This window comes from Pinus tabuliformis, chromosome 8, assembly GCF_031772625.1.
Source record: "Pinus tabuliformis cultivar Carrire ecotype Pingquan chromosome 8, CPIR1, whole genome shotgun sequence".
In the NCBI taxonomy this organism is placed as follows: Eukaryota; Viridiplantae; Streptophyta; class Pinopsida; order Pinales; family Pinaceae; genus Pinus; species Pinus tabuliformis.
Window position 1 is genome coordinate 707772663 of NC_142294.1, and position 24589 is coordinate 707797251.

At 39.1% G+C, this 24589-nt stretch overlaps 1 protein-coding gene across 2 annotated transcripts in view; it reads right to left on the reverse strand.

Annotated features, from left to right (window-relative positions):
• Positions 1-641: 641 nt before the first annotated feature.
• LOC149237573 (mediator of RNA polymerase II transcription subunit 25-like) overlaps positions 642-24589 on the reverse strand; it is a 387887-nt gene continuing 363939 nt past the window's right edge. The window contains exons 12-15 of one of the 2 annotated variants that reach the window (XM_089372701.1): positions 24260-24328; positions 24077-24161; positions 1578-1664; positions 642-1494 (exon numbers count right to left, since the gene is read on the reverse strand). In XM_089372701.1, coding sequence (XP_089228827.1) covers positions 1264-1494; positions 1578-1664; positions 24077-24161; positions 24260-24328 — 472 coding nt within the window. In that variant the 3' untranslated portion in view covers positions 642-1263. The remainder of the gene's footprint in view (positions 1495-1577; positions 1665-24076; positions 24162-24259; positions 24329-24589) is intronic. The other variant, XR_016246301.1, reaches the window with a different exon arrangement.

Consider the following 24589-nt stretch of genomic DNA (forward strand, 5'->3'; position numbering starts at 1 on the left):
TAATATATATACTATAGATTAATGCTACTGCACACCTCTTTTAATATAATTAATATATTCTCTTTAAATTAAATTTAATTAGCCGTTTTTATTTATTATTTATTCCTTCATATAAGAGATAACAATTACCTACAACCACAAATCAGATAATTAGTATCTACGTTTTTCATATGCAATTCTGGTGCTAGGTCTTGATATGCTACCTTAGACTCCTTGCATATTGAATTTTGAAATACCGTTGAAACATCTTTTGAATATTTTATACCAAACTACATTGTTTTTTATCAAAATTATGCATGACATATTCAAATTTAAAAATATTAATTTTATACCAAACTACATTGTTTTTTATCAAAATTATGCATTACATATTCAAATTTAAAAATAAAATTAATATGTCGATTGAGATTTATGAATGAAGAACCATAGAGTTCCTCCCTCCACATAATAATTCCCTTTTCCATTCATCATTCAGAAAAGGAAAAAATATTTTACGGCCAACGGAATACTGATTCCATGTCAGCCTTCCATATCGCAGAGGAATTTCAGTACGAAAGCAACCATACCATCCTTTAAAACGTTTGAAGTTCTGGCGAAATGCAATTCGAAAATAATGCTAGCAGATAAGAATGATCTTGGGATGTGAAAAAAATGGTAATATCTTAAGAAAGAATGCAGTACATAAGCAAATGCTTAGGTCTGCATTCCATAGTACATACAACTGCGGCCTTGGGACACTTCATGGCATATATCAGAGAGAGAGATAGAAGGAACTTTCTAACCGTATTTACAAAATATTTGCAAATCTTGAGAAACTCATAATTTGTATTTTTATTATAATTCAGTCCCCTGTAATAATGTAGTGGCTTGTATTCACATAGTATTTCAAAGCAACGCCCATCAGCATAACAGATTTGCTGCTGAACTTGGTAGTTTGGCATTCCTAAGCTAACCTTTCTTTCCTTCTTATCATTCTTCTCAAATCAAGACATTAGTGATCTATGCTCCATATCATCATGCAAAAATATTTACAAGCTCACAGTCACGACACACGACTGTGAAACACATGAAAACTTTTGTAATGCAAAAGAACATCGCAAACTACCAATTTCCAAGGTCAATATGACTCGGAAGTTTCTCAATGCAAACTGTAAGTCCAGGGCACCAAATGGGTGACCCACTTCAACAGAATAAAGCCCTTGAATTGACCGCATTTTCACATCTCTGTAATAAATGTGAAAATAATCAGGGTATAACCTATCCTCAAGACAGGTAGCCAGCACCTGGCATGCTTGCAGGACCTTGACCTTGGAATTGGCCTTGTGACATAAGCTGTGGTCTGGTTTGATTGGAGAGTTGGCCTTGGGCAAATGCTTGTCCCATCGCCGAAGCCATTCCTTGTGGCTGTTGCTGCTGCTGCTGCTGCTGCTGTTGCTGTTGTTGTTGTTGTAGATGTGGCTGGCTTGGCAGTTGTGGCTTGAAAACAACAGCATCCTAAACGAAAAATCAGAAAGATTCAATTTGATTCTAGAAGGTAGAGTCAGATTCACACCACGTATCTTAAAGCTCCAACTTACCCCTGGGAAAAGCATGCCAATCATTCGGCCTGGCTTGTCTGAGGTTGATAGCAACAATGTCTGGGTAGGGAGCTGGATCACTGCAGACTGAGAGAAGAATAACAAGCACGATCAATTGGAAGGACATCCTTAATTTCATATTATTGCATGCAGATTTTTCAATGATGATACTTTATACGAAAAGTTCCTGCTATATCAAACCGAGCTGACCCAAAAAAGCGAATAGAAAAGTACAAAAATTGACTAACTACAAAGTACTATGAGGAAAAACCCTGTAAAGGAATTGTCTGTTAGTTAACAACATTTTTGAATTAACTTCTTCACACTTCCTTGATCTAAGTCTGCATGCTATAATGAAAAGAAATTATGATTTTATCTTCCCTATTTAACTGCCATTGATTCAAGATATTCTGGGCCTTTTTGACTTCTGGGGGCCACTAAGAGGGTCAATATGAAGTCAATTTCCACTGATTCCCCACAGCAGATTGGAATCAATCCCCACTGCACAATAAATCTGCCAACGGTGATGAGAACATTTGATTCCCCCCTTAGGTCAATGCAAGGCAGTGAATTTCTCCTTTGTTCTCAATCGCTTGCTTCTTATTGTCAAAATGAGTTGACAAAGTAAAACAATCAGATTTTATAGGCAACCTATCATGGATCTGGTCAATTTTTCCATTGATTTGTGGTTTTTCAGCAATATATTCAACGTCTGAAAAATCCCCTAGTTAAGAATATCATGATGATTCTGACATTAGGCAATATTTGCCACTAGTTGACATATTATAGTATAATCACACCAAGCTTGAGAACAAATGTTTTACTATCTTCTTTGCAATCTTTAAAATGACTTCTGGATCAATTCAGAAAGGCTTTAGGTCAAGTACCATAAATGGCACACAGAGATCCTTGAATTGCCTTTCCCCAACCATACTGACCAATGTTGCGAACATCGGCATTGGGATAAAATCGGCAAGGGTCCAGAAAACCAAAAAATCGTAAAAATCGGGAAAATATTGGTGAAAATCAGCAAACATTGGCAAAATTGAAATACCATAAAAATATCTTTAAAAATCGTTAAACATCCGCTAGGCCAAAAAATCGTGATTTTGAGATAAAATCGGGATGTTATCGAGATGTTCGAACACTGATACCGACAGCTTCAATTGACATCAGGTATGGCATTAAAAAGTGGTCCAATCTTCTAACAACTTAGTTGAGTAGCTAGTATGTAAACGGCACACAAAATCATATTGAAAGTTTACAGATATGATGGTCATCATTCCTACTCACAATTTCCATCCTTTTGCAAGGTAGTACAGCAAGCACTTTCTTCATGTTTTATGGAATAATTATTATTGGTTGGTTTCAATGGTTTTGGTTAGCTTCCTTTGACAGTCCCGAGATAATCAGCCATTTAATGACAGTGACATTTTGTTATGAAGTCCATTCAACACAAAATTGCAAAGGTGCTTTAACTCTTGAATGAACAATACCAAGACATAGACAGCTGTTGCTGTATTAGACAACAATGAAAGTGACCAAATCATTCATACTGTGGTTTCAAAATACGCTGGAAATTCCAAGAAACCCATACATTCCATAATTTTATTGGACACATTAATCCAGTACATCAGTACCTAAAGCTAAGACATTGACTGCAACGAAGCAAGCCAATATTCACGCCAAAAGTTGAATTTTCATTAATGTTTTATGATCATGTTAATCTCTAACCTTAAATTGCCCTTAACTGATTTTCATTATGAGACTAACTCAGGTTTGTAATTTTCTTCTTTAAATGTAACTTTGTGCATTGCTTTTGCTTATGTTTGGCAATTTTTCCTGTACTGTGTTATCCACCAAATGGGTAACTCCCTAGGAGAAAACTTTTTTCCTAATTTGGACAGCCAGCCAGCCAGCAGCACTACACATTAGTTTAATGAGGATGATATGCCAGCTCCTCCACCATCTGCCCCAGTCACTACGCCTCTAACCACCCAGCATTCTTCTTGGACGAAGGTGGGCAACCACTCAACATGTACTTCTATCATTTTGCAATCAGGTGCCTTTACTTAATGTTTTGGGCATTTACTATGGATGAAGGGGTGATCTGGATGATTGACCGATCCTGATTGTAAATCTGTTCTCTCACCTTACCAGGGGGGTTAATTTTAGCCCTAGTCTAGTGGGACCTCCATTAAAGACTTAGCGTTATAGGAGAGGCACTACTTGGAAGAAATGGATTCAAATAGTGTAATACTTTCCATGTCACATTATAAGCCCTTGATACCATGTCCATTCTTCGGGTCCAACTTGTCATTGGTTCATTGGCATTTGGCACTCTCTTATCCACATCCTTGAGTAGAGCTGGAAATCTGTTTTGTAGGTTGATGCAGCTAAATGAATGGAAAAGCATAATATGACCACAATGAAAGAAAAAGAAAATCGATACAGTCAGGGCATAAGTTAGCGCATGGGCAAAAGCCAAGCATGAGCTCTACCCTCCTCATTAGCCATCACCCAATTCCTGAGCATCTAATGCTCCATCTCACTAAAAGGAACCCTTGCATGTCCCAACCCCGATGAGCGATACACTACATCATCTTAAGGGGCAAATTAAATCTTATATCATAAAGAGCAAGCTTTGATCCTTGAGCTATGCATCAAAATACAAAGCAGTATCAAAAAGAAGTAAAAGGTACACCAAAGGGGTGGAAAAATCAAGCTAAGCAGGGTAACCCATGCCACGATTTCTCCCTCCATTACCTTAATACAATTAAGATGTGGATTCCCATTCATTAAAGAAATTTTGAGGTCTAAATTGGGCCTCCTAAAAAACATTATAAAAAAATAGAGGAAATAATAAAATAATATTAGATTACCTTATCAAGTTTTGGAGGGGAAAAAAGAAGAAAAAACTACATTTTCAACTCGTATTTTCAGCGTTTCTCCTTACGATTTCACTCAAATTCGAGCGGGAGCACTCGTTGGATGCAGAATTTAATTTGTCATCCAAGGAGTAGCCATGTTGCATACTTTCGATGGACCCTACTACACAAAAAATGTGAAATACATGAAAAAAATAATTGCAGTCACATTTTATCATGTATTTCACATTTTTTGTGTAGTAGGGTCCATCGAAAGTATGCAACATGGGTACTCCTTAGATGAAAAATTAAAATCTGCTTCAACGAGTGCTCTCGCTCTAAATTTGAATAAAATCATAGGGAGATAAGTTGAAAAAATAGTTTTTTTATTTTTTTATCTTTTTACCCCAAAAATGGTGAATCTCATGATTGACATCATCACATTGAATCCTATTGGTTCTTATAAAGTTCACTGTTGTTGTAAAATTTTGTTTCGAGGCCCATTGTTTACCTCAAAATTTATGTAATGAGTTGGTCCCCTAACCATGGTACTTGGCCATGAAGTCTTTCCCCTCCATCACCACTTACACCAATACCTTTTGATTGAAGGGTTAACCTTGGAGATGCCACCTTCCCTTGTTGAAATGTGTAGCTTGGGAGGTACTCCCACAACCCCTAGGGTATTGGGTTTGTGTGGATTTGACCCACAAAAATGGAGTTTTGTGGGTAGTGTACCCAAGTGGTGAGATTTGTACTCAAAGTTGTGGGCAAATACCCAAGAGAAAAATAATTATTTAGTCATTGGATGCATGAGGGGCACCCTTGAAGGGCTAAAGGGGCACCTAGGGCTTCAATGATCTGGGCAAAAGTCAAATGAAATAATTTTATCTCTATAGCAAATGATGTTTGAGCAAGTTTTGCTTAGGTCAACTTGAGCATAAGTGGTTACCCTTGGTGGCTAATGGACTCCACAATTAACACTATAAATAGAGATGAGGTTAAGATCATTTGACATATCACAAGAGCATGTCTTCTCAAGCAAAGACAAGCCAAAGTAGTTGTTGACCTGAGGAGCTAATCTACAAAGGACAAGAAGGACGAGTTTAGGGTCTTCATTTCTCATGTTCAGGTACAGGCCAAGAGGAGGGAGGTTGGTTGAGAGACTGTGCATGGTTCTTGATCTGGACTTAAACAGGAACACAACAAATTATAGAGATAACCATAAACACAGAGATGCAGCGGAAATAATACTTCATTTCATTAATGTAAAATGCTAAAATATGCTTACAAACAAGAATGGAAATAAACCAGCTAGAGCGATGGTAGCTTATCTCTGAGAAGAGATGTGGCGGCTACATGCCTCTAAATTGTGTTACAATGAGGTTCGAAGGCCTATTTATTGTTGAGAAACAATGTAAAACCCCTTACATTCCAAAACCTAACCCTAGAAGATGAAATGCCAAACTATGGGCCCCGTTTGGGTAAATTGGTACATCAATTTCCCGGGGTCGTAACTTTGGCATATGATCTCCGTTTGACACGTACGATAGCTCATTAGAAAGATCTATCCGAGAACTACCACTTTGGGAAGGGCAACATCAGTCCATGGACGCATGTTGCCCCCATATTTCCCAAAAAACGTCATTTAGGGCCTCAAAACGGCTCCAGAAGTTCAAGACCCGAAAAATTGCTAAAAATAGTAAACTGTGCTACAATTTAGGAAACTCAAAAAGACTGAAAGAGATAGTTGTGGGGGTCCAAATGGGATAGGTGGGTGGCCACCAACATCCACCTGGATCATTCCTCCCCCCTTAGGAAGCAATGGTCCCCATTGCATTGAGTTCCTCCCTGAGATGAGGAAACTTTTGCTGAGTTGGATCTCTGGTGAGCTGTTCTACAATCTCTAATGTGTCCAGAAATGGTGGGAAGTATGGTCGACGACGGTCCACATTGAACACTCGGTGCAAGCGAAGGAATGGAGGAATGTTGTGCTTCAAAGCATTGTTGCCCGTAGCCTTGGTACTGGTGTAAGGACCATGTCGGAGTGGTCTGAGTTTCTGATGGGTACTGGTGTAAGGACCATGTCGGAGTGGTCTGAGTTTCTGATGGGTTCAGGTAAGGCGTTCTCTCTGCAGATGCAACCAAACTTTGTTGCCCACCTGAAACTTGTTTGGTACCCCTGTGGGTGAGGAGAAGTTGTTCCTGTGTTCTGTCATGACCATATCCCTTTGCTGCTGCTGCTGCATGGAGGAACCCTTGGCAGGGGTCATGGATGTAGCAACGATCTTCCCCTTACTTTGGGAGCGAACCAGCCAGATGAATTTCCTCGTCTGGGAGATGAGCTTGCTGCCTTTCTTAACAGTGATCAAAGAGGTGGCAGTAGGTGGGGCTACCTCTGGTATCCTGTATAATGAATTATTCAAAGAAATAATGACAGCACGAGGCCTGGACTCATACACAGCATGTCGCCTCCACAAGTATGGCTGGCCTAATAATACATCACAAACATCCAGAGGTGTAACATCACAAAATACCTCGTTTGTGAAGGGTTTGATGCTGTAGGGAAGGCAGCACTGCTGGCGAACTTTCAGATCTCGTCCTTCATGAAGCCACCCAATACTATACGGCTGTGGGTGTGGTGTAGTTGGTAGGCCCAACCGCTTCACGACCTCTGCTGAAATGAGGTTCTTTTGGCTGCCACTGTCGACAATGAATTGTAGCGGTGAACCCTTCACCCAACATCTATGAGTGGAAAAGACGCTCCCCCTCTTCTAGATCTGCGGGTTCATTCTTCTAGATCTTGGCAGTGGCAACAGTGGCACTGGGATCCGCATCAATGATCTGCTTGCCTTTGCCATTTCCCTTGTCAGGTTCTGGCTCAGGGTCAGAACATGCATCTGATTCGGAAGCCTTCAACTCGGCCACCAACAATTGCTTGGTCCGACACTCACTTGTGTTATGAGTGGGACTCTTGTGGAATTCACACCACTTTCCTGTGTCCTTCTTCGGCTTCGTGGTGTTGTTCTTTTCTTGTGGCTTCGAGGGGTTGTCTTGGGTCACCCTGCCTTGGCTTTGTCCTTTGGGCCTCGGATTTGCAGATCCAAAGTCTCGCTTCTTCTGTTTGAACTTTTGCTCGATTTTGGCAGCGTATCGGTATGCTGTGCCGAGTGAGGAGATGTTCAAGAACTCCATCTCTTCCTGGATGTATCTGTGCAGGCAGCCGCGATATTTGAGTACCAGATGCAGCTCAGAATCTTTGATACCCAACTGTGCGAAGGGTATGAAAAATGTTTGTGAACTCCAGCACATCTTGGTCTCATCCCTGCCGCAGTGTGGTCCATTTGATGTATTTGTCCTCGTAGCTTTTGACAGGGTAGTACTGCTCCTTGATGGCATCCCAGAAGTCATTCCAAGTGGGTGCGGCTGAAAATAGTGAGCCTGTACTTCTGCTCGCGGTATGTTTCCCACTAGTCCTTGACATGGGGGGCTACTTTGAGAAGAGAAAAAACAATCTTTTCCCAACTCGAAAATTCATGAACTGAAAAATAACCCTCTAGCAGATTTAACCATTTATCTATGGCATCTACGTCTATCTAACCCTCGAATATGGGGATTTCGAAATTAACTTGTACCTTAAAGGGCGTGGCGTTTCCAGAGTAGCTGCTAGAAGCCGATGCGTCGCTTCTAGGTAGCCGCTGAAGGATCTGGGCAAATCTGTCCATCATCGCGTTCCGTTGTTGCTCGAGGGCTTCTTCGAGCAATACTTTGATAGGATCTCTTGCCCCCTTGTCTTTCTTCTCATCCGCCATGGGAGGCCGTAGGGATTTGCGAGGCTGGTCTTGCAAAGGTTCGACTAGTTCAAGCGCTAACTCCTTATATCCCGACCTCGTTGGGGACATGCAAAGAAAAACAGAGAAAAAGCAGACCGCTCTGATACCACTGATCCGGACTTAAACAGGAACGCAACAAATTATAGAGATAACCATAAACACAGAGATGCAGCAGAAATAATACTTCATTTCATTAATGTAAAATACTGAAATATGCTTACAAACAAGAATGGAAATAAACCAGCTAGGGCGATGGTAGCTTATCTCTGAGAAGAGATGTGGCGGCTACATGCCTCTGAACTATGTTATAATGAGGCTCGAAGGCCTATTTATTGTTGAGAAACAATGTAAAACCCCTTACATTCCAAAACCTAACCCTAGAAGATGAAACGCCAAACTATGGGCCCTGTTTGGGTAAATTGGTACATCAATTTATTGGGGTCATAACTTTGGCATACAATCTCCGTTTGACGGCATACGATAGCTCGTTAGAAAGATCTATCCAAGAACTACCACTTTGGGAAGGGCAACATCGGTCCATGGACCCATGTTGCCCCTAGATTTCCCAAAAAAAAGTCATTTAGGGCCTCAAAACGGCTCCAGAAGTTCAAGACCCGAAAAACTGCTAAAAATAGTAAACTGTGCTACAATTTAGGAAACTGAAAAGACTGAAAGAGATAGTTGTGGGGGTCCAAATGGGATGGGTGGGTGGCCACCAACATCCACCTGGATCAGTTCTGAATTTAAGGTCGAGTTTTTATGCATCCAAGCTGAGGTAAATCTTTGTGATTAGGGTTCGAAATTCTCTGGGTATCTGATCTGTGGTCAAGGTCGAGTTATCTACTTATATTCAAAAGGGTCGAGACTCCCTTAAAGGGTTGTGCATGAGGCCGAGAGGGTTTACGCCTATTGAGTAAGGGTATAGCTCAATTGGAGTGGAGCGAAGGAGATTAGGGTGATTGTATGCCAAGTTTAGAAATTGTTGTGATGATGGAGATGTGAGGGTTGAGTTCTTTGTGGTGGTGCACAGACGTGAACGACAATGCAAACTCTGGTAGGGCTAAGTTTACTTTACATAGAACCGAGTTCATTGTAGGTTGAGTAGATGTTGCAAGGAAGGCATGTGGCTGAGTCTTTAAGGAGAAGAATTGTTGGGTTGATGGTGTGTGAAGTTTGTCCTACGTGGAGGATTAGGACAGTGTGTTGATTTCCGTAGTTCAGTCACCTTGAAGTGTCTTAAGGGACTGTGTGTGGGCTGATTTGTGTATTCCCTAAGAGTAGTCACTCATAACAATTAAGGGGTTGTTGTGAGGGCAATTTATGTAAGCCCTAAGTTTAAGCATCTTGAAGTAGCAAGGACTGATAGAGGGCAGATTTTGAAGACCCTAAGAGAAGAATCCTTTGGAGCAGGAGAGCACTGTTAAAGGGCAGCCTATGTTCAATCTTCTTGGAGCAACAAGAGGATTGATAGAAGGTAGATTGGTCAGCGTAAGGTACAAGAACTTCTAGAGCACCAGAAGAACTTGTGAGCAACAGTGGTAGAGGCATTGGAATAGCAGCGATCTCTACAAGTATAGGTGGCAAAGCACCTGCCAAGTGCTCAAGGTACGTGGACCGAAAGGGCTAGTGTGAGATCACCTTCAGCAAGTAAGTCAAGTGTGTCTTGTTGAAGGGTAGATTGGTTGTCATACATTGTTGACTTCAAGCCCTAGTTTCCTTTTATCAGGGCTAATTGTAACGACCATGATTCCTGGAAATAGAGCCCTATGTTTATTGTATTAATGTTGTAATGTATTATTGCTCAAAGATATTATTGCTCAAGATAAGTTGCCAGATTGGAACAGGTTATGGGATGACTTCATCCAAGAAGAATTGCAGGACGGGGATCTTTGTATGAAGAAGAAGTCTATTGAAGATAATGTGGCTCTTGTAGGTAAGATGAAGGGCAAGGCGAAGAAGGACTTAAGCAAGATGAAGTGTTATACATGTGGAAAATATGGTAATTATGCGAGGAAGTGTCCATGGAAAAAGGGAGAAAATGAAAAGAGGAAGGGGAAGGAGACATCTAGGGTTGTTGCATCTTCAAGTGAGCTGGATGACTTCTCAAGAAGTTTCGAGGAGGACTTTGCTCTGGTCTCTCATTTCTCTGAGGGTGCCATCGACGAGACTACATGGTACGTGGATAACATAGCATCGAAGCATATGACAGGTTTGCGTGAAGTTTTTGAGTCTAACTCAATGGGGCTCGAAGTTGCACATGGAGGTTGGCGACGAATTAGAAAGTTGTCAAAGCGTTAGGTGTTGTGTCGTTCAAGATGGAGTCAGGAGGGTTGTTATGTGTTGAAAATGTAACTAGGTTTGGTCTTTATAATTTCCATTGTACTTATATCATTATATATTATGTAAAAGAAAAAAGAAAGAGAAAATAAATTTATTTTTCAAGCATGAGTTTCATGCTCAAGTCAATTTGTTAATTAGGTCGAGCATGTTCTTCATGCTTCTAGGTTTTTCTGAGTCAAAAGAATATTTGTCATATGTCAAATTATTGTATTAGGGCCATGTCCCATTTGGACATTGAAAAGAAAATGGAGAAAGAATTTTAATTGAGTCAAAATTGTCAATTTTGTCCCCACAAGACCAAGTCGACCCTGCCTGGATAAGTCAGCCCTAGAAGTGACCCATTCAATCTCCTGGATGTGTATAAATAGAAGATAGTTTGACCTCAATTGTAGCACATCAAGCAAGTTCGATTTCTATGCCAAGAAGAGAGAGAAAACCAACGAAAAGGTCAAGGAGAAGAGCAAAAGTGAAAGGAGAGACAACGAAGGTCAAAGGAGGAAGAAATACACGTTAATTCTCTCACACGTGTGAATTTCTAAATTTGTTGTAAGGGCCGAAAATCTACTTGAAGTTACTATTGTATCAGCCATCCTAGAAGTCATCTACAACATTTTTTTTGAGGTCACTTGGAAGGTCTAGGAGCATCAAGATATTGGAAGACATCATCATCAAAAAGGACATTCTTTTAAGAAGTGAGTACTATATTATTTTCTATGTCTCAATCTTCAAATCCAATAAATTCATTTTGCAAGGAAGGTAACAAGCTTGATGGGTCATCAAACTATCAAGCGTGGAAGAAGAGAATAGATTCCTTGCTTATAGAAAATGAATTCAAGGATCGCATTCTTAACAAAGTTACAGAACCAGATAAGGATAAGACTTAGGAATGGGCCACGTCCACTAAAGGAGAAGTTAGGGCTCAAATGATTCTCATTGAATCCATCAAAGGTTATCTTATTCCATTTATTGCAAATTTGGATTCATCAAAAGCAATCTATGACAATTTGGTAAAACTATATTCGGTCAGTACCTTAGGTTAGAAAATATCTTTAAGGAATTGACTATACAAGACAAAGTTATCAAAAGATGAAGACTTGGTCTCATATCTTATGAAGGTTTCACAAACGAAGGGTCAACTACAAGGACCTGGAGAAGTTGTTTCAGATTCTAAATTGACTACTTGTATACTCAATGCTTTACCTTCAGAATGGAGCAGTTTTGTGTCAAATATATATTCTAGGAAGGACACTCCAAGCTTTGATGAGTTGTGGTCCTTATGTGTTATAGAAGAAACAAGATTGAAGGCCAAAGATGACAACGAACCCAATGCAAGGTCTCAAGCTTTTATTGCCAGATTGGAGAAAAAGATTAGAAGGTTTGGAAGGTCTGAACCTCACTAAAGGCATAACAGAAGTAACAACAATCAACCATGTGGAAGACAAGATATGTCCAAAGTACAACGCTTTGGATGCAATGGCTATGGACATTTCAAAAGAGATTGTCCTAAGAATCCTCAAAATAAGAAAAATAATAAGAAGCAGGAAAGGAGTGAAGCTCACATCATCGAAGAAAATGAAGAACCAGAAAAGAAGTCGAAGAATGAAGATCCTAAAGATCTCTACTATTGAAGATCTCCACTCCACCAGGTTTATTTACAATATTTTTTCCCTTTTATTAGAAGATGGAAATTAGAATAGCTTGTGCAGCTATTTTTTTAGAAGCCTGGATTTTGCAAATTATGGCATGATGGAAAGAAGCATACATCATTGGAAGGATTAGAATCTACATAATTAGTTACATCTTATTGGAAGCAGTCATCTAACAAACCAAGGATAGAAGGATTTGGACCTGTAATGGTCCTAAATAGGAATGTAAGTGATATACAAAGCATGCAAACAATCCAGCAATCAGAAAAACGAAATATACATTAAGCACCCATGGAAGCACTAGAAATAGAGAACTGTTGAGCCATTTTATTACTTCTTCATGAGCAAATACAATAGTAAAATAGAATGGTGCACCTGAGCTTGTCTCAATGGACAAGCATGACAAAACCTAGGTGAGAAATGAACGTTGCTACAACTGCTGCACCAAACCAAATTGCGTTGCCCCAGAAAACTATTGTCTGTTGATTTTGAAGGGTTGGAATCACTACTTCTCGTGCTCAGAAAATTATGAGATTTCAACTCCTTGCTCCTTCGCCTAAACCCAAAAAAACCCACGAAGGAATTGGCCAAATGTTCACTGGGAAAATCTAAAAATTTTTAAAATGACTACTTAGACCTAACCAAATTCCATGAATTTTTTTTTTTGATCTAGTATGGTAATATACATTGACTCTAGACACTAAGATGTGTTAGGGGCTCAACCTTCAAACCGTCACCCCGGCTTTGGGGTAAAAGGTGAGTGAAGAAACCCAGAAAATTATCCACCTCTGAAAATGAAAGGATAATTAACCAGATTAAAAAACACTCCAAGGTGTACTCGTTTGTTGATTGAGTCCCAACACCCTAACCCTATTACAGACTCCAAACTCATCATTACTAGTATCACTTATTACAAGTCCCCGCAGGGTGTGGAATCTAGGTACAAGAAAGATGATGCGATATAGAAGTAGAGTTTAAAAACTCTTGTTGACTGATGATATCTAATGGTACAAGTGTCCTTTGGATCATCCTTGGATATGGATTCTTCATATAATCATCAGGTGCCACTCTAGTGGTCAACAGGGCACTCTTAATATTTGTCTACATTGCATCAAGATGGAAGCTCCAATGGAAGGATGGTTGGAAACTCTAGCTCTAGGGTTTAGATTCCCAGGACAATGGACATACCCTGCACTTGTTGGAGGTTGTGGAAGAAGTAGATCACTGAATTTGCCTTGGAGATCCTTGCCATTGGATTCTCCTCGTCGAGTTGATTCCAGTAGTATGTGGCACGCTATGTAGTTCTTCACGGTTTGTGAATTATGCCTATCAGAAGATGAAGGACCCATACTGTGGGTAAAAACCCCAAAAGGATAATGATGTGGTAGCTCTTATTGATCCAGTCAAATGGTCAAATGATCTGGCTCCTTCTTCAATCATTAAAATAATGGCAAAGGTTATATTTTAGAGGGCTTTCACAATTATTTTTAAGAATCAAATTCAAAGGGGACTTGGCTTCTAAGAAAGATCATAATGTAACTCCAATAACGGTTGTGGGCTTCATTCAAATTCGAATGGATTATGACTCCTTGAATTCCTCCAACGGCTCACCTATTCGAGCCCCTCCTATCCAGGAGAAAAACTATAAAGTGGCATTGACCTTACTTCCCAAAGTATGCACATGAATGAATATCTTTGAAGCTCTGAAATTGTTCTATTTGGCCCTGTGGAGAGTCGATCATATCAGACGAGAGAATTTCTTTTAAAGCTTTGCTTTTGGTTGGTTTTTGGAATTCGTTTTCGGCCTTCCCCAGGATAAAAGAAAGGCTTATCTCTGAGCAACAGATTTATGACGCATTCATTGAGCAATCTGAAGTGTGGACCTGTGGCAGTTCTTTAGGGCATAAACTCAACACCTATTCCGAAGCCCAAATGTTATCTCCAGCCCTGTGACAATGATTAAAATTATGCGAGGATTGAAGGAAATATTTATGTTTGTTTTGGCTTTGGATATTTTTGCGAGTCGAAGTTCTAGGTATCTGTGGTCAAATAATATTATTTGTTGCCCCAGTGAAGTTCTGAAAATTTACATGATCAATGCACCTATGACTACTCTGCAGCCATAACTTCACAAGATTCTTGGACAGTGTAAAGGCCGTATTAACTTGATGATTCAGCGATCTGTTGCGGCCCTGGAAAACTTGGTAACACTTTGTTGAAAGGCATATATCCTTAGCAAATTTGGCATGGTTCTTATGAAGCATTGATCTACAAATATTGACTCAAAATCACTCAGTCCATTGCCATCCGAATTTGTGAAGCATGCATCACATAGTCTGGAAGTCTCTGAAGTGACAAAGGATTGACTATGAAAACGTTATAACAGCAGCTCTGCGATCCTGAAAATTAACTCTAACCTTTTTTTAGCCCTATTGTTCATCGTTGAAGGAATATACAATAAATCAATCTCCAAGTTGTAATTTCAGGCAGCTAGTTAGAGCTTTGTCACAGTGAGCTGAGTTATGTTGCAAATTCTTAAAGTCCTATAGCCGCAGTCACCTTTGATAGATTGTCTTTGCCTGAACCTTTCCATGTCACAATCTTGAGTCCAAACAACCTACAAACAAGGACTAAGATCAGCATAGGAATGGTTCTTGCATAAAAAGACTGTTGATACAAGAAGACGGGATATCTATATTGTCTGAGAAAAATATTTGAGGCTCAGTTCAGGTATGAAATAACTGTTGTTGACTATAACATATGCTACAGTGTTTGTGGTACGTTGGATTATTTTGAAACTGTCCTAGCACGTAAAGATTATTAAGGAGCATTTGTATTATGATTTATCCAAGGGTTTCAATGCTTATATCTTGCAAGAGTAAGGGTGCCATTAATTCTCTGTTTTCTTCAGTGGTGTTGTCACAATTCAGTTGGAATACACTATCATTAGCACCAGTAAGGATTTGTGTCTTTACCTGGACTTCACTGATACAATCTGAACGACCTTGATATATGACATGATAGTTGCCCTTTGATGTATCATTGAACTCGATAGTGACATGCAGAACAATATGACAGTGATGTATGGATGGACTTGACAGTGAAACCTATGACTTGATGATAGAGCATAACAGAAACTTAGAAATGAATGTGGCCTTGTTACAGTAGACACCTTGAGATATGATAGACATCTTATGCCTGGATAACAACTAGTCATCGTATGCCTGGATAGCAATCCTATAGTATGTAACAAGTTTTGCAACAGTGTTGTATAAACAGTGTAACAGCAGTGACAGTGGTTTTAACTTGACAAACAGTGTAACATTGATAATGTATTGACAGTTGTCTATGGCAAACATTTTAGACACTTGGCAGTAATAAGCATTTGTGACAGTGACAGTGAAGTTGTAACAATATCTCTTGTGACAGTGACAGTGAAGTTGTAACAATATCTCTTGTGACAGTGATTTTATGACACATGCTTCTTGGGACAATACTACTATTGAATCTATATGTTGTGTTTAGGGGTCTGAAGAGAAAAATGTACAATTAACAGCAGCTACATTGCAGACCTATGGTCTTACAAAGTAGCAGCTATAGTGAAACAAGAGTGGACAGAGATAATAGTATTATGCAGTGACTAGAATTGGCATTGAGATTGTGCAGAGACATATTTGATGTGACAAAGTTTCTATTGCAGTTCAATTCTATTGATTATTGAGCGCAGGTGGATTCAGTCTGAAAATTGTGAAATGTGGTCTGCCAGCTGATCAGGGTGGTTGGGTGGTGCAAGGCTAGAGAGTGGAGTCTCCTTCAAGTTGGAGTCGGAGAACACTTCAGGGTGGCAAGTTGGAGCAAAGCAGGAGAGTGGAGTCTCCTTCAGGTTGGACCTTGAGAACACTTCTAAGTGGCAGGGTGGTGCTAGGGCAGGCCGTAGCATGCATAGGGTGTTGGAGGGTCCATCTAGTACCAGTTGGTAAACATGGTGTCGGAGCATCCATCAGGTTGGAGCTTGAAATCTAGGGCATTGGAGCATCCTTCCGGTTGCAGCTGGTAAACGGGCACAGAAGCGTCCTACAAGTTGGAGCTTGTAAATCAACGGGTTGGACCCTCTTTCAATTGGAGCTTAAAACTTGATGTAAATCTTTTGAAGACAAATATTAAGAAGCGTTCAATAGTTTTTGTTCTAGAGGGGTTTAGAGCTAAAAACCTCTATGTCTATTGTTTCTACTGCGATGCATTGTTGAATGGTGTTGATGAATGTTTATGTTTATTTGATGCTAATAACAATTAATGCTCTGTGAAATTAAAAATACACTAATTGATAAGAAATACTTATTCACCCCCTCAGTATTTCCACCAAAGAAAAGCAAGGAAAATCAAAGCTATGGAGTCAAAGGGAGTAGTGATCACAGGGAGAGTACGTGTGTTGCTATCAATAGAAAAGGGGGAGATAGTTAAAATGTGGTTGTCAATGATGTCAACAAGCAGCACCAAAAGATTCCCCCCCCTTTTTTGCCCAAAATTACATGGCAAATCATAGTTTTTTGAGTTTGGATTATCTTTGATGGATTCTCTTCATCGAGTTGATTTTGATAGCATGTGGCATGACACGAGATGTCGAGAACCCTCACGGTTTGGGAGTTATGCTTATTTGAATACGAAGCCCCCAACTTGTGGGCATAAACCCCAATGGACGATGGTTTGGCAACTCTTCTTTGGCCAAGACAAATAGTCAAGTAATAAGGCTCTTCTCCATCAATTAAAATAATCCTTCGTATGGCAAAATGTTATTTTTGGAGGTTTTTCAAATTTATTTTAAAAATCAAAATTCATAAAAGGGTTTTGGGTCCCAAATTTTTTGTCTCCAAGCCAAATTTAAATTGAATTAATTTTGCTGCAAATTCAAAAATCCCTCCAACGGCTCACCTATTGGAGGCACCTTTTCGATCCAAGAGAAAATATATTTAAGGCATTCAATTAACACTCCTCAAGCAAGAAAATCAAATGTACATCCTTTTGATCAAGCTCTGTAATTATCTCAGCCCTGTGGGAGATAGACAAATCTAGCGAGTGGCCAAATCTGAAAGGGTTCCGAATGGTTTGATTGGGATCAAGGGTTTCTATTACAGGCTGATTTTATATCTTGTGAAATACATCAATCATCCGACCTTTGTTACTAACTGAAGCTGAAATATCTGCAACTTGAATGGAAGAACAACTCCTTTTTGGAATACTTTACAAGGCATATTTTACATCGACCCTAATCTAATCTTCTACAGCTAGTTTCTATGCAATATAATAAAGAGTCTGATCCAAGGTTACTTGGGAGCGGGAGCGACATTTTCAAAAGCTCCCGGTTTGGGAGCGAATCCCGGAGCGTTTGATATATATATATATATATATATATATATATATATATTTTGATGCATATATGTCAACAAAAACATGTATAATGATGAATTAGATATAAAAAAACATAAAAAACATAGATTGAACCATATAACAACAATCATCTAGAAGTTATAATCTTCATCAACCACGTCCACAAGTTAGTAACATACAACATATTGAGTCTCATGAATCATGATTCATCAATCTTAAAGTTTCAAGCTTTCAAAATTCAATATATAACATTTATCATAATTGATCACCAAAGTTGTACTTGTAAGCTAAGTGTAACCATTGCAACAAATAATATCTAACATGAAATGAAATGAAACAACTTTCAACTTTCACGAAGAATCATATTCATAATTCATTACCAATGAGTTATAATTGCCAACTTCAAACTTCAAACTAAAATTGTCATATATTGTTTACAAAAAATATCATAATTAATATGAAAGAGTCGATAGTTATTAAAACTACTAGAAACTAGAAAAGACGAGTAAATCTATCATCTATTGCTAATGCTTGGGCCTCTTGAGTCTTGCCACCACGAGATATGTCTAATCTTTTAGTCTTGTTGTAAAATCATGATCTTTGTCATTAATATCACCCTCTAAGCATTAATATCCAGAGGTATCTTTGTCATTACTTTTGGATGTGTATAGGGCCTTTTGTCATTAATATCACCCTCTAAGCATTAACATAAGATAGAAAAAGCATAGCATGTCAAGTCAATATTTTGTTTGAGTGATGCGTACATTTTTAGGAGGGTCATGATAGAGGAGTTCGACAACCAATGTCACTAACATCAAGGTACATAGAGGGATTGGTGCTCTTGATTAAATACGAGTTCCATACCCTAATACATGACAAAATCCAATGGAAACATTGCAATCCCCCCAATCCTGAAATCCTGAAAACCTGATAAGTCAGATTTTGAATGAAATCTAAAATTCTACTTTCTCCATATGAAATCCAATGAGGTCGAAACCACTCTCAAACATCCCGAGTCATTTCATGGTAATGTTAAAAATTTAAATAAAAGGATAAAAATGAAGATTAAGGAGAATGTCACTTTTACCATGAATCGGATATCAATACTACAGCCATAAGCTTGATTATTAAGTTGCCCCACTCAAAACTTATTTGTTCTTTGAGAAAAATTTGCATTTGGAATATTACTGCAAAAAAAAATTGCAAAAAATACTAAATGCTCCCGAAAAGGCAGGGAGCATTTTTTTTAGGGAGCGCGCTCCGAAGCCGCTCCAACTCTAAGTGCGGATTGGGAGCAGGAGCGAGGGGGGGGACGCTCCCCTGCAACCCTGGGACTCTAATCCGCCTTGTGCGGCCATGGCTACCTTTTTTCGAAGGAGTAATCTCAGAACCTTTTGAAATATCATTTGTGATCATCGTTGGTGAAAGAACCAATTTGAAGAGAATGACATCCTGGGCTTAAAAGTCTGTTCATCTCTGTGGTTTCCTTGTCTTAAGACCAACGAAGAAGTGTGATTATTTATTACAGGCGTGCCACAAATTTCCTAGGACCGAGGACTGCTTGAAGTGATAAACCTTATCCGAGTCTTTGTGGTTCTGAAGGAGGATTCATTAGTCAGAAATTGATCTTCAAATGATGCGGCTTAATCCTATGAAGTGGATCTTCTAAGCGCAGTAGTATGTGTTCTCCATAACGAGAAAAGAAACTATTTTGAGCACAACAGCAGTGGTCGAATTGCTTAACACCTGCGGCAGTTATTTTATATACTTACTAAATGTGAATTTATTAGAGCCGACCTTTGTGGAATGATCTGAGCAGACCAAGACTCAAATCCAGCATATAATTGCAGCCAGTTATCTGGAGACTTGAAGTAGCAGTACCTATTTACGGATCAGTGTTTTCTGTTTGGAACATTGCAGGTAGTGTTCAGTCCTGGAGAGGAGCATAATTTGAAGGAGCAACACAACACAGATATGCGAGTTATTTAGATCTGAAGTATGTTGTTGATGATCTATATCCTGTGCACCAGTTCCTGTTTAATGCTTCGACAGTCCTTGTTTTGGTAATAAACTATTGAAATCATTGATGCCATAAATGAATAAGGGTTACTAAATTAAAAAGGGACTGAGGTACTGCGTACCCTACAGTGGCATAACTATGTAGTCTAATGTGTAGCAAGTAAGAAGGTAGTATTGAATATTGAGGAAATCTGAAACATACAGTCAGGTTTTTAAGGCAGTTTTAAGACTATAGCAGTAGAAGGCAAAGGCATCCACAGGATATTTGGCAAGCATCTAATCATCCAGCAGCATTCATTCAGTCTTGTAGTAAGCGTTTGTGCCATTATTCATGTTGTGCCTCACTATCATTTAATTACAGCAATCTGGTCATATTGCAGCAGGGATTCATTTGTCTTACTGAGCATCTGAAGAAAATTTCAGTTGGGTTTCTAAAGTAAGGGTTTTGAAGTTGTAAGGGTTTCATTGAATATCATGTAAGTGGACCATTATCCTTGGTACGAGAGCCAACAAATATCTTGTAAGTGGGTCATTATCTTCGGTACGGGAGCCCACAATAGTCGGTCTGATCTATTATTACTTTAAGGGTGGTTGGGTGATGCTAGGCAAGTGATTGAAGTCACCCTCAAGTTGGACCCTGAAAACACTTCAAGGTGTTAGGGTGGTGTTAGGGCAAGTTGGAGCTTGCAAGGTTGTTCGAGCATCCTTTCAGCAGCAACTAATAAAACCAGGGCGTTGTAGCGTCCTTCCAGTTGGAGCTGGAAAATTGAACACTTTTCTACAATACTAGGGAGTTGGGGCTTCCCTTTTTCAATTGGAGCTGAAGCATTAATGTACTCATAAATTATTAGAGAAACATTCAGTGGTTTTTCTCCCAGAAGGGTTTCCCCTTAAATATTTTGGTGTCTATTGTGTATTGTTGGTTTATGCATTGAATTTGATGTTGAAGATTAATTAGTGCTCTGAAAAGATTAATAAGTTACTAGTTGATAAGAAATACTAATTCACCCCCCTCTCAGTGTTTCCAACATAATTGGACCAAAACTGCACATAACCAAAATAGCACTAAGTGCAATCCATCACTAAACCGAAAATACATCAACAAACAAGCCCTAGATGGCCTCTAGCATAAAAAAAAAAAAAAAAATCTACAAGAAATACCAACATATCATCAAAATCACTTTTGATATTGGGATATTCGTCATCAATATCACCCCATAAGCATTAAAATAAGATAGAAAAAGCTTAGCATTTCAAGTCAAGATTTTGTTTAAGTGATGGGTAAATTTTTAATAGGGTCTGTTGAGATTGGTAGCTTGGGAGGTACTCCAAGCCCTAGGGTTCGAGGTTGTGGAGGAATTGGCACCACAAAGTCTCTTGTGGGTTAAGAACCCAAGGTTGGGGGTTTTGCACCCAAAGGATTTGGGCCAAAACCAAGATGACTTTTGTTGATTTGACCCTTGGAGATGAAAGAGCACCCTTAAAGGAGCAAGGGGCAACTTCAAGCACCAAGAGAGCATGTGCCAAAGTGGAGAAAATAATTTTTATGTGTGAATGTGGGTTTGTGCAACAAAAGACATGTCGGCCTTGTTTTAGGACAACCCAAGAGAGGGCTAGTTTTTGCCACATAAGATTCATATAAATAAAAGATTGTGAGACTTCATTTTTCATCCAAGCAACACAAAAGCAACTCGCATAGGGAGGAATACTTTTGTCTTGGCCGCAGTCATTTGGAGCTTAGCGAAAAGGAGAGATTGATCTGTTTTAGGGCTCATTTCTCATGACTATCTAAGCCGAGTAGGATGCAGATCAGGCCGAGTGAAGGAGGAGCAATTTTGTGCATCATTTGTGGAGGTTTTCTCTCATAATACAGGACGAGAAGCTCTGTGACCTAAGGAGAGAGGGTCGAGCCACTGTAGTCTCAATTGGGAGGGCCAAAAGGCCTAAACAGGTGGTTGTAGCAGTCTATTGGGGCAACAGATGGTAAAAGGCTTGTAAAGGGAAGGAGACTGCAAGCTTTTGAAGAGGATTTGACCATAGTTGGAAGGTTGACATGAACTGTAAGTGTGCCCTAACTAGTGAGTAGACACTTCAAGAGGTATGCACAACAATTTGCAAGGTATGTATTCTTCATGTTGTTGATTGTTGCTAGGTGTTGAGGTCCAAGTTAGGGACCAGTATGGATAGAGATTTGTTGGGTGTCTTAATGTTGTTGGAGGGCAGCCAGTAGGTACCCAAAGTAGCCCTAGATCAGTTGGCAAGAAGGACATTAGAAATAGTAAGGAGGGTGAAGTTTCAAGAGTTCCGTGACTGATCTTTGAAGGACGAAAGAAGGAGGCCAAAGGGAGCAATTTAACCAGCCCAAGTTCATTGTTGGAGAAGGACATCTTGCAGTGATAGGTGGCAGCCCTCCCACCCAAAGTTTGTCTTCATTGGAGCAACACATAGAGGGAAGAAGTCCCAAAGGAACTTAGGAGCAGCAGTGGGCGGTCTAGAATTGTTCACAAAGGGAAGAAGTCCCAAAGGAACTTAGGAGCAGCAGTGGGCGGTCTAGAATTGTTCACAAACAAAGTTGCGAACAACTCAACAAGAGCCCCTATGTGTTGATGCATTGATGGACGAATGATCAACTAGAGGCCAGATTTGTGAGCTGTGTTCAGTGACCTAAAAGAGCAAGACCACTAATATAAGTAGAGCTGCAGAATGGGAGCAGAAGGACCAGCAGTTGTGTTCAAGGTACGATCAAGGCGGCAATGATTGTCGACTACATCAGCGAGACGATCACTATATCTTGTTTTGGGCAGTTTGGTTGTCATAGTTGTTGACAACAAGCCCTAGTTTGTATTCTTGTATCAGTGGATGTACGAGGTCCATTATCCCTGGTACAAGAGCCTGAAACAATGGTATTACAGTTTGTTAATATAACAAAGTTGGGTTGTTGAAAATTGTAAAAAGTTGTCAATTTTGTGCACTAATTGATTTACTGTGGTTTATATTCCATCGTTCAAAATAATTTTTGTCGTATTTGGATTGGTAGTGTCAAAGATTCTAAGACCCTAACCTAGATTCCAGTGTTGTGAAAAAACAACAGGGTCATGATAGAGGAGTTCAACAATCAATGCCATTAACATTAAGGTACATAGAGGGCTTGGTTCTCTTGATTGAATGCTAGTTCCATACCCTCCTACATCACAAACTCCAATGGAAACGTTGTAATCTCCCCAATCCTGAAATCCTGAAAAATTGTTGAGTCGGCTAGATTTTGAGTGGGATCTAAAATTTTACTTTCTCCATATGAAATCCAATGAGGTTGAAACCACTCTCAAACATCTTGATTCAATTGATGGTAAAGTTAAAAATTTAAGTAAAAGGATGAAAATGAAAGATAAAGGAGAATTTCTTTAAGAATTACTTTATGAAAATACTTTTACTTTAAGAATTTACATTACCATTAATTGCATAGCATTAGTAGGGCAATATGGTAAAATATTAGGCTTCCCCATTCATAAATTATTGGTCTTTTAAAAAAAAATTGTGTTCAAAGGGTCCTTGGTAGTATTGTACAAAACTGGTCAGTTTGGTTTGTACTGAACCAGCTGGTTCTCTACAAGAACCGGCCGGTTCGTTATTAAACTGGCCTTTTTCTGTCCATGACACCAGTTCGGATGGGTTTTCCCTCAAAAAGCCAGTTCAGTCTGGTCCATTCCATTTCTGATAACATTGGGGATAACCACTAACATCAATGGGAACAAGAATACAACCAAAAGCGGTCAACTGTCCAATTCACCCTATGATTCATTCTAGAATTCCATTAACCATTAAATGCAAGCACTTAATTACAAAATGGCTAACGTACCTTACAATAGATGACACTATTTCATCTAATGAGTAAGGTGGATGTCACAAAGCACTGACTGGATCATGGATGGAGGACCTTTGCGGGTAGCTGTCTGTAGATCATCATAGGGATGCAAGCTTGCAAGCTGATCATAATAGGAAAAATGATTCTTCTAGTAGCTACCCACTTCCATGTGTAACAAGTAGCAACACCCAATCTTGAAGGCTCAAAACAGTTAGGACAGACAACTCCTCATCTTGGAAAGAATATTAATTTGCAAGCACGTCTAGCATCATAAAAGATTGTGTACACCTAAGCAAAAGAAAGCTAAAGCCACCACACCTTCAAATACCTAACCTAATGATTAATCAGCAGACTCCAATTGCTATTTTGTCTCTTCATACTCTATCCCAGTGGGATATGATCTACCTCTGATCCTTAAAATGATTCAGAGAGACAACTTATTAAAAATAATATTGGGGAAGCAAATAGATAAAAGAAAGAAGAAAAGCCATATCATGTATTGTATTTGAGTTAGAAAAGAAATCAGGACTAGCATATTTGCAATACTTACAAGCTTCTTTTCAGCAAGCTGCAACAAGAATCCATGAGAGTTCATTGGCCTGAATATTAGGAAATCGGCTTTGCCTTGGTAGTGTCTGGAATTATCAAGTACATTGGCAGAGTAAAAAGTGAAACAAAAATTTATTCTTTTCAGGAAAAGAAAATAACAGGAGATAATGTTAAAAAACCTTACTTGCTGGTTATGTGATCTTGGGAAATAAGCCTGATAATTTGCATTGAACCTGGCCAATCTGCAGCAATTCTGCACAACAAAATGTTTCTATAATTACAATCTGATAGTATTGATGAGCTACAAATTAATAAATTATATGTTGCAGGTACAATAGATGGCATTTTCTAGGTTATGATAGATGATACATCTATCATAATTCTTCAATTCTGTAAAAGAGAAAAACCTATAGCCAATTAACCATATTACAATGTGAAATGTCTACATGCGGGTGTAAACATCCTAAATGAAAGACGAAAAATAGTTTAGGGGCCCAATCTACTACAAACACAT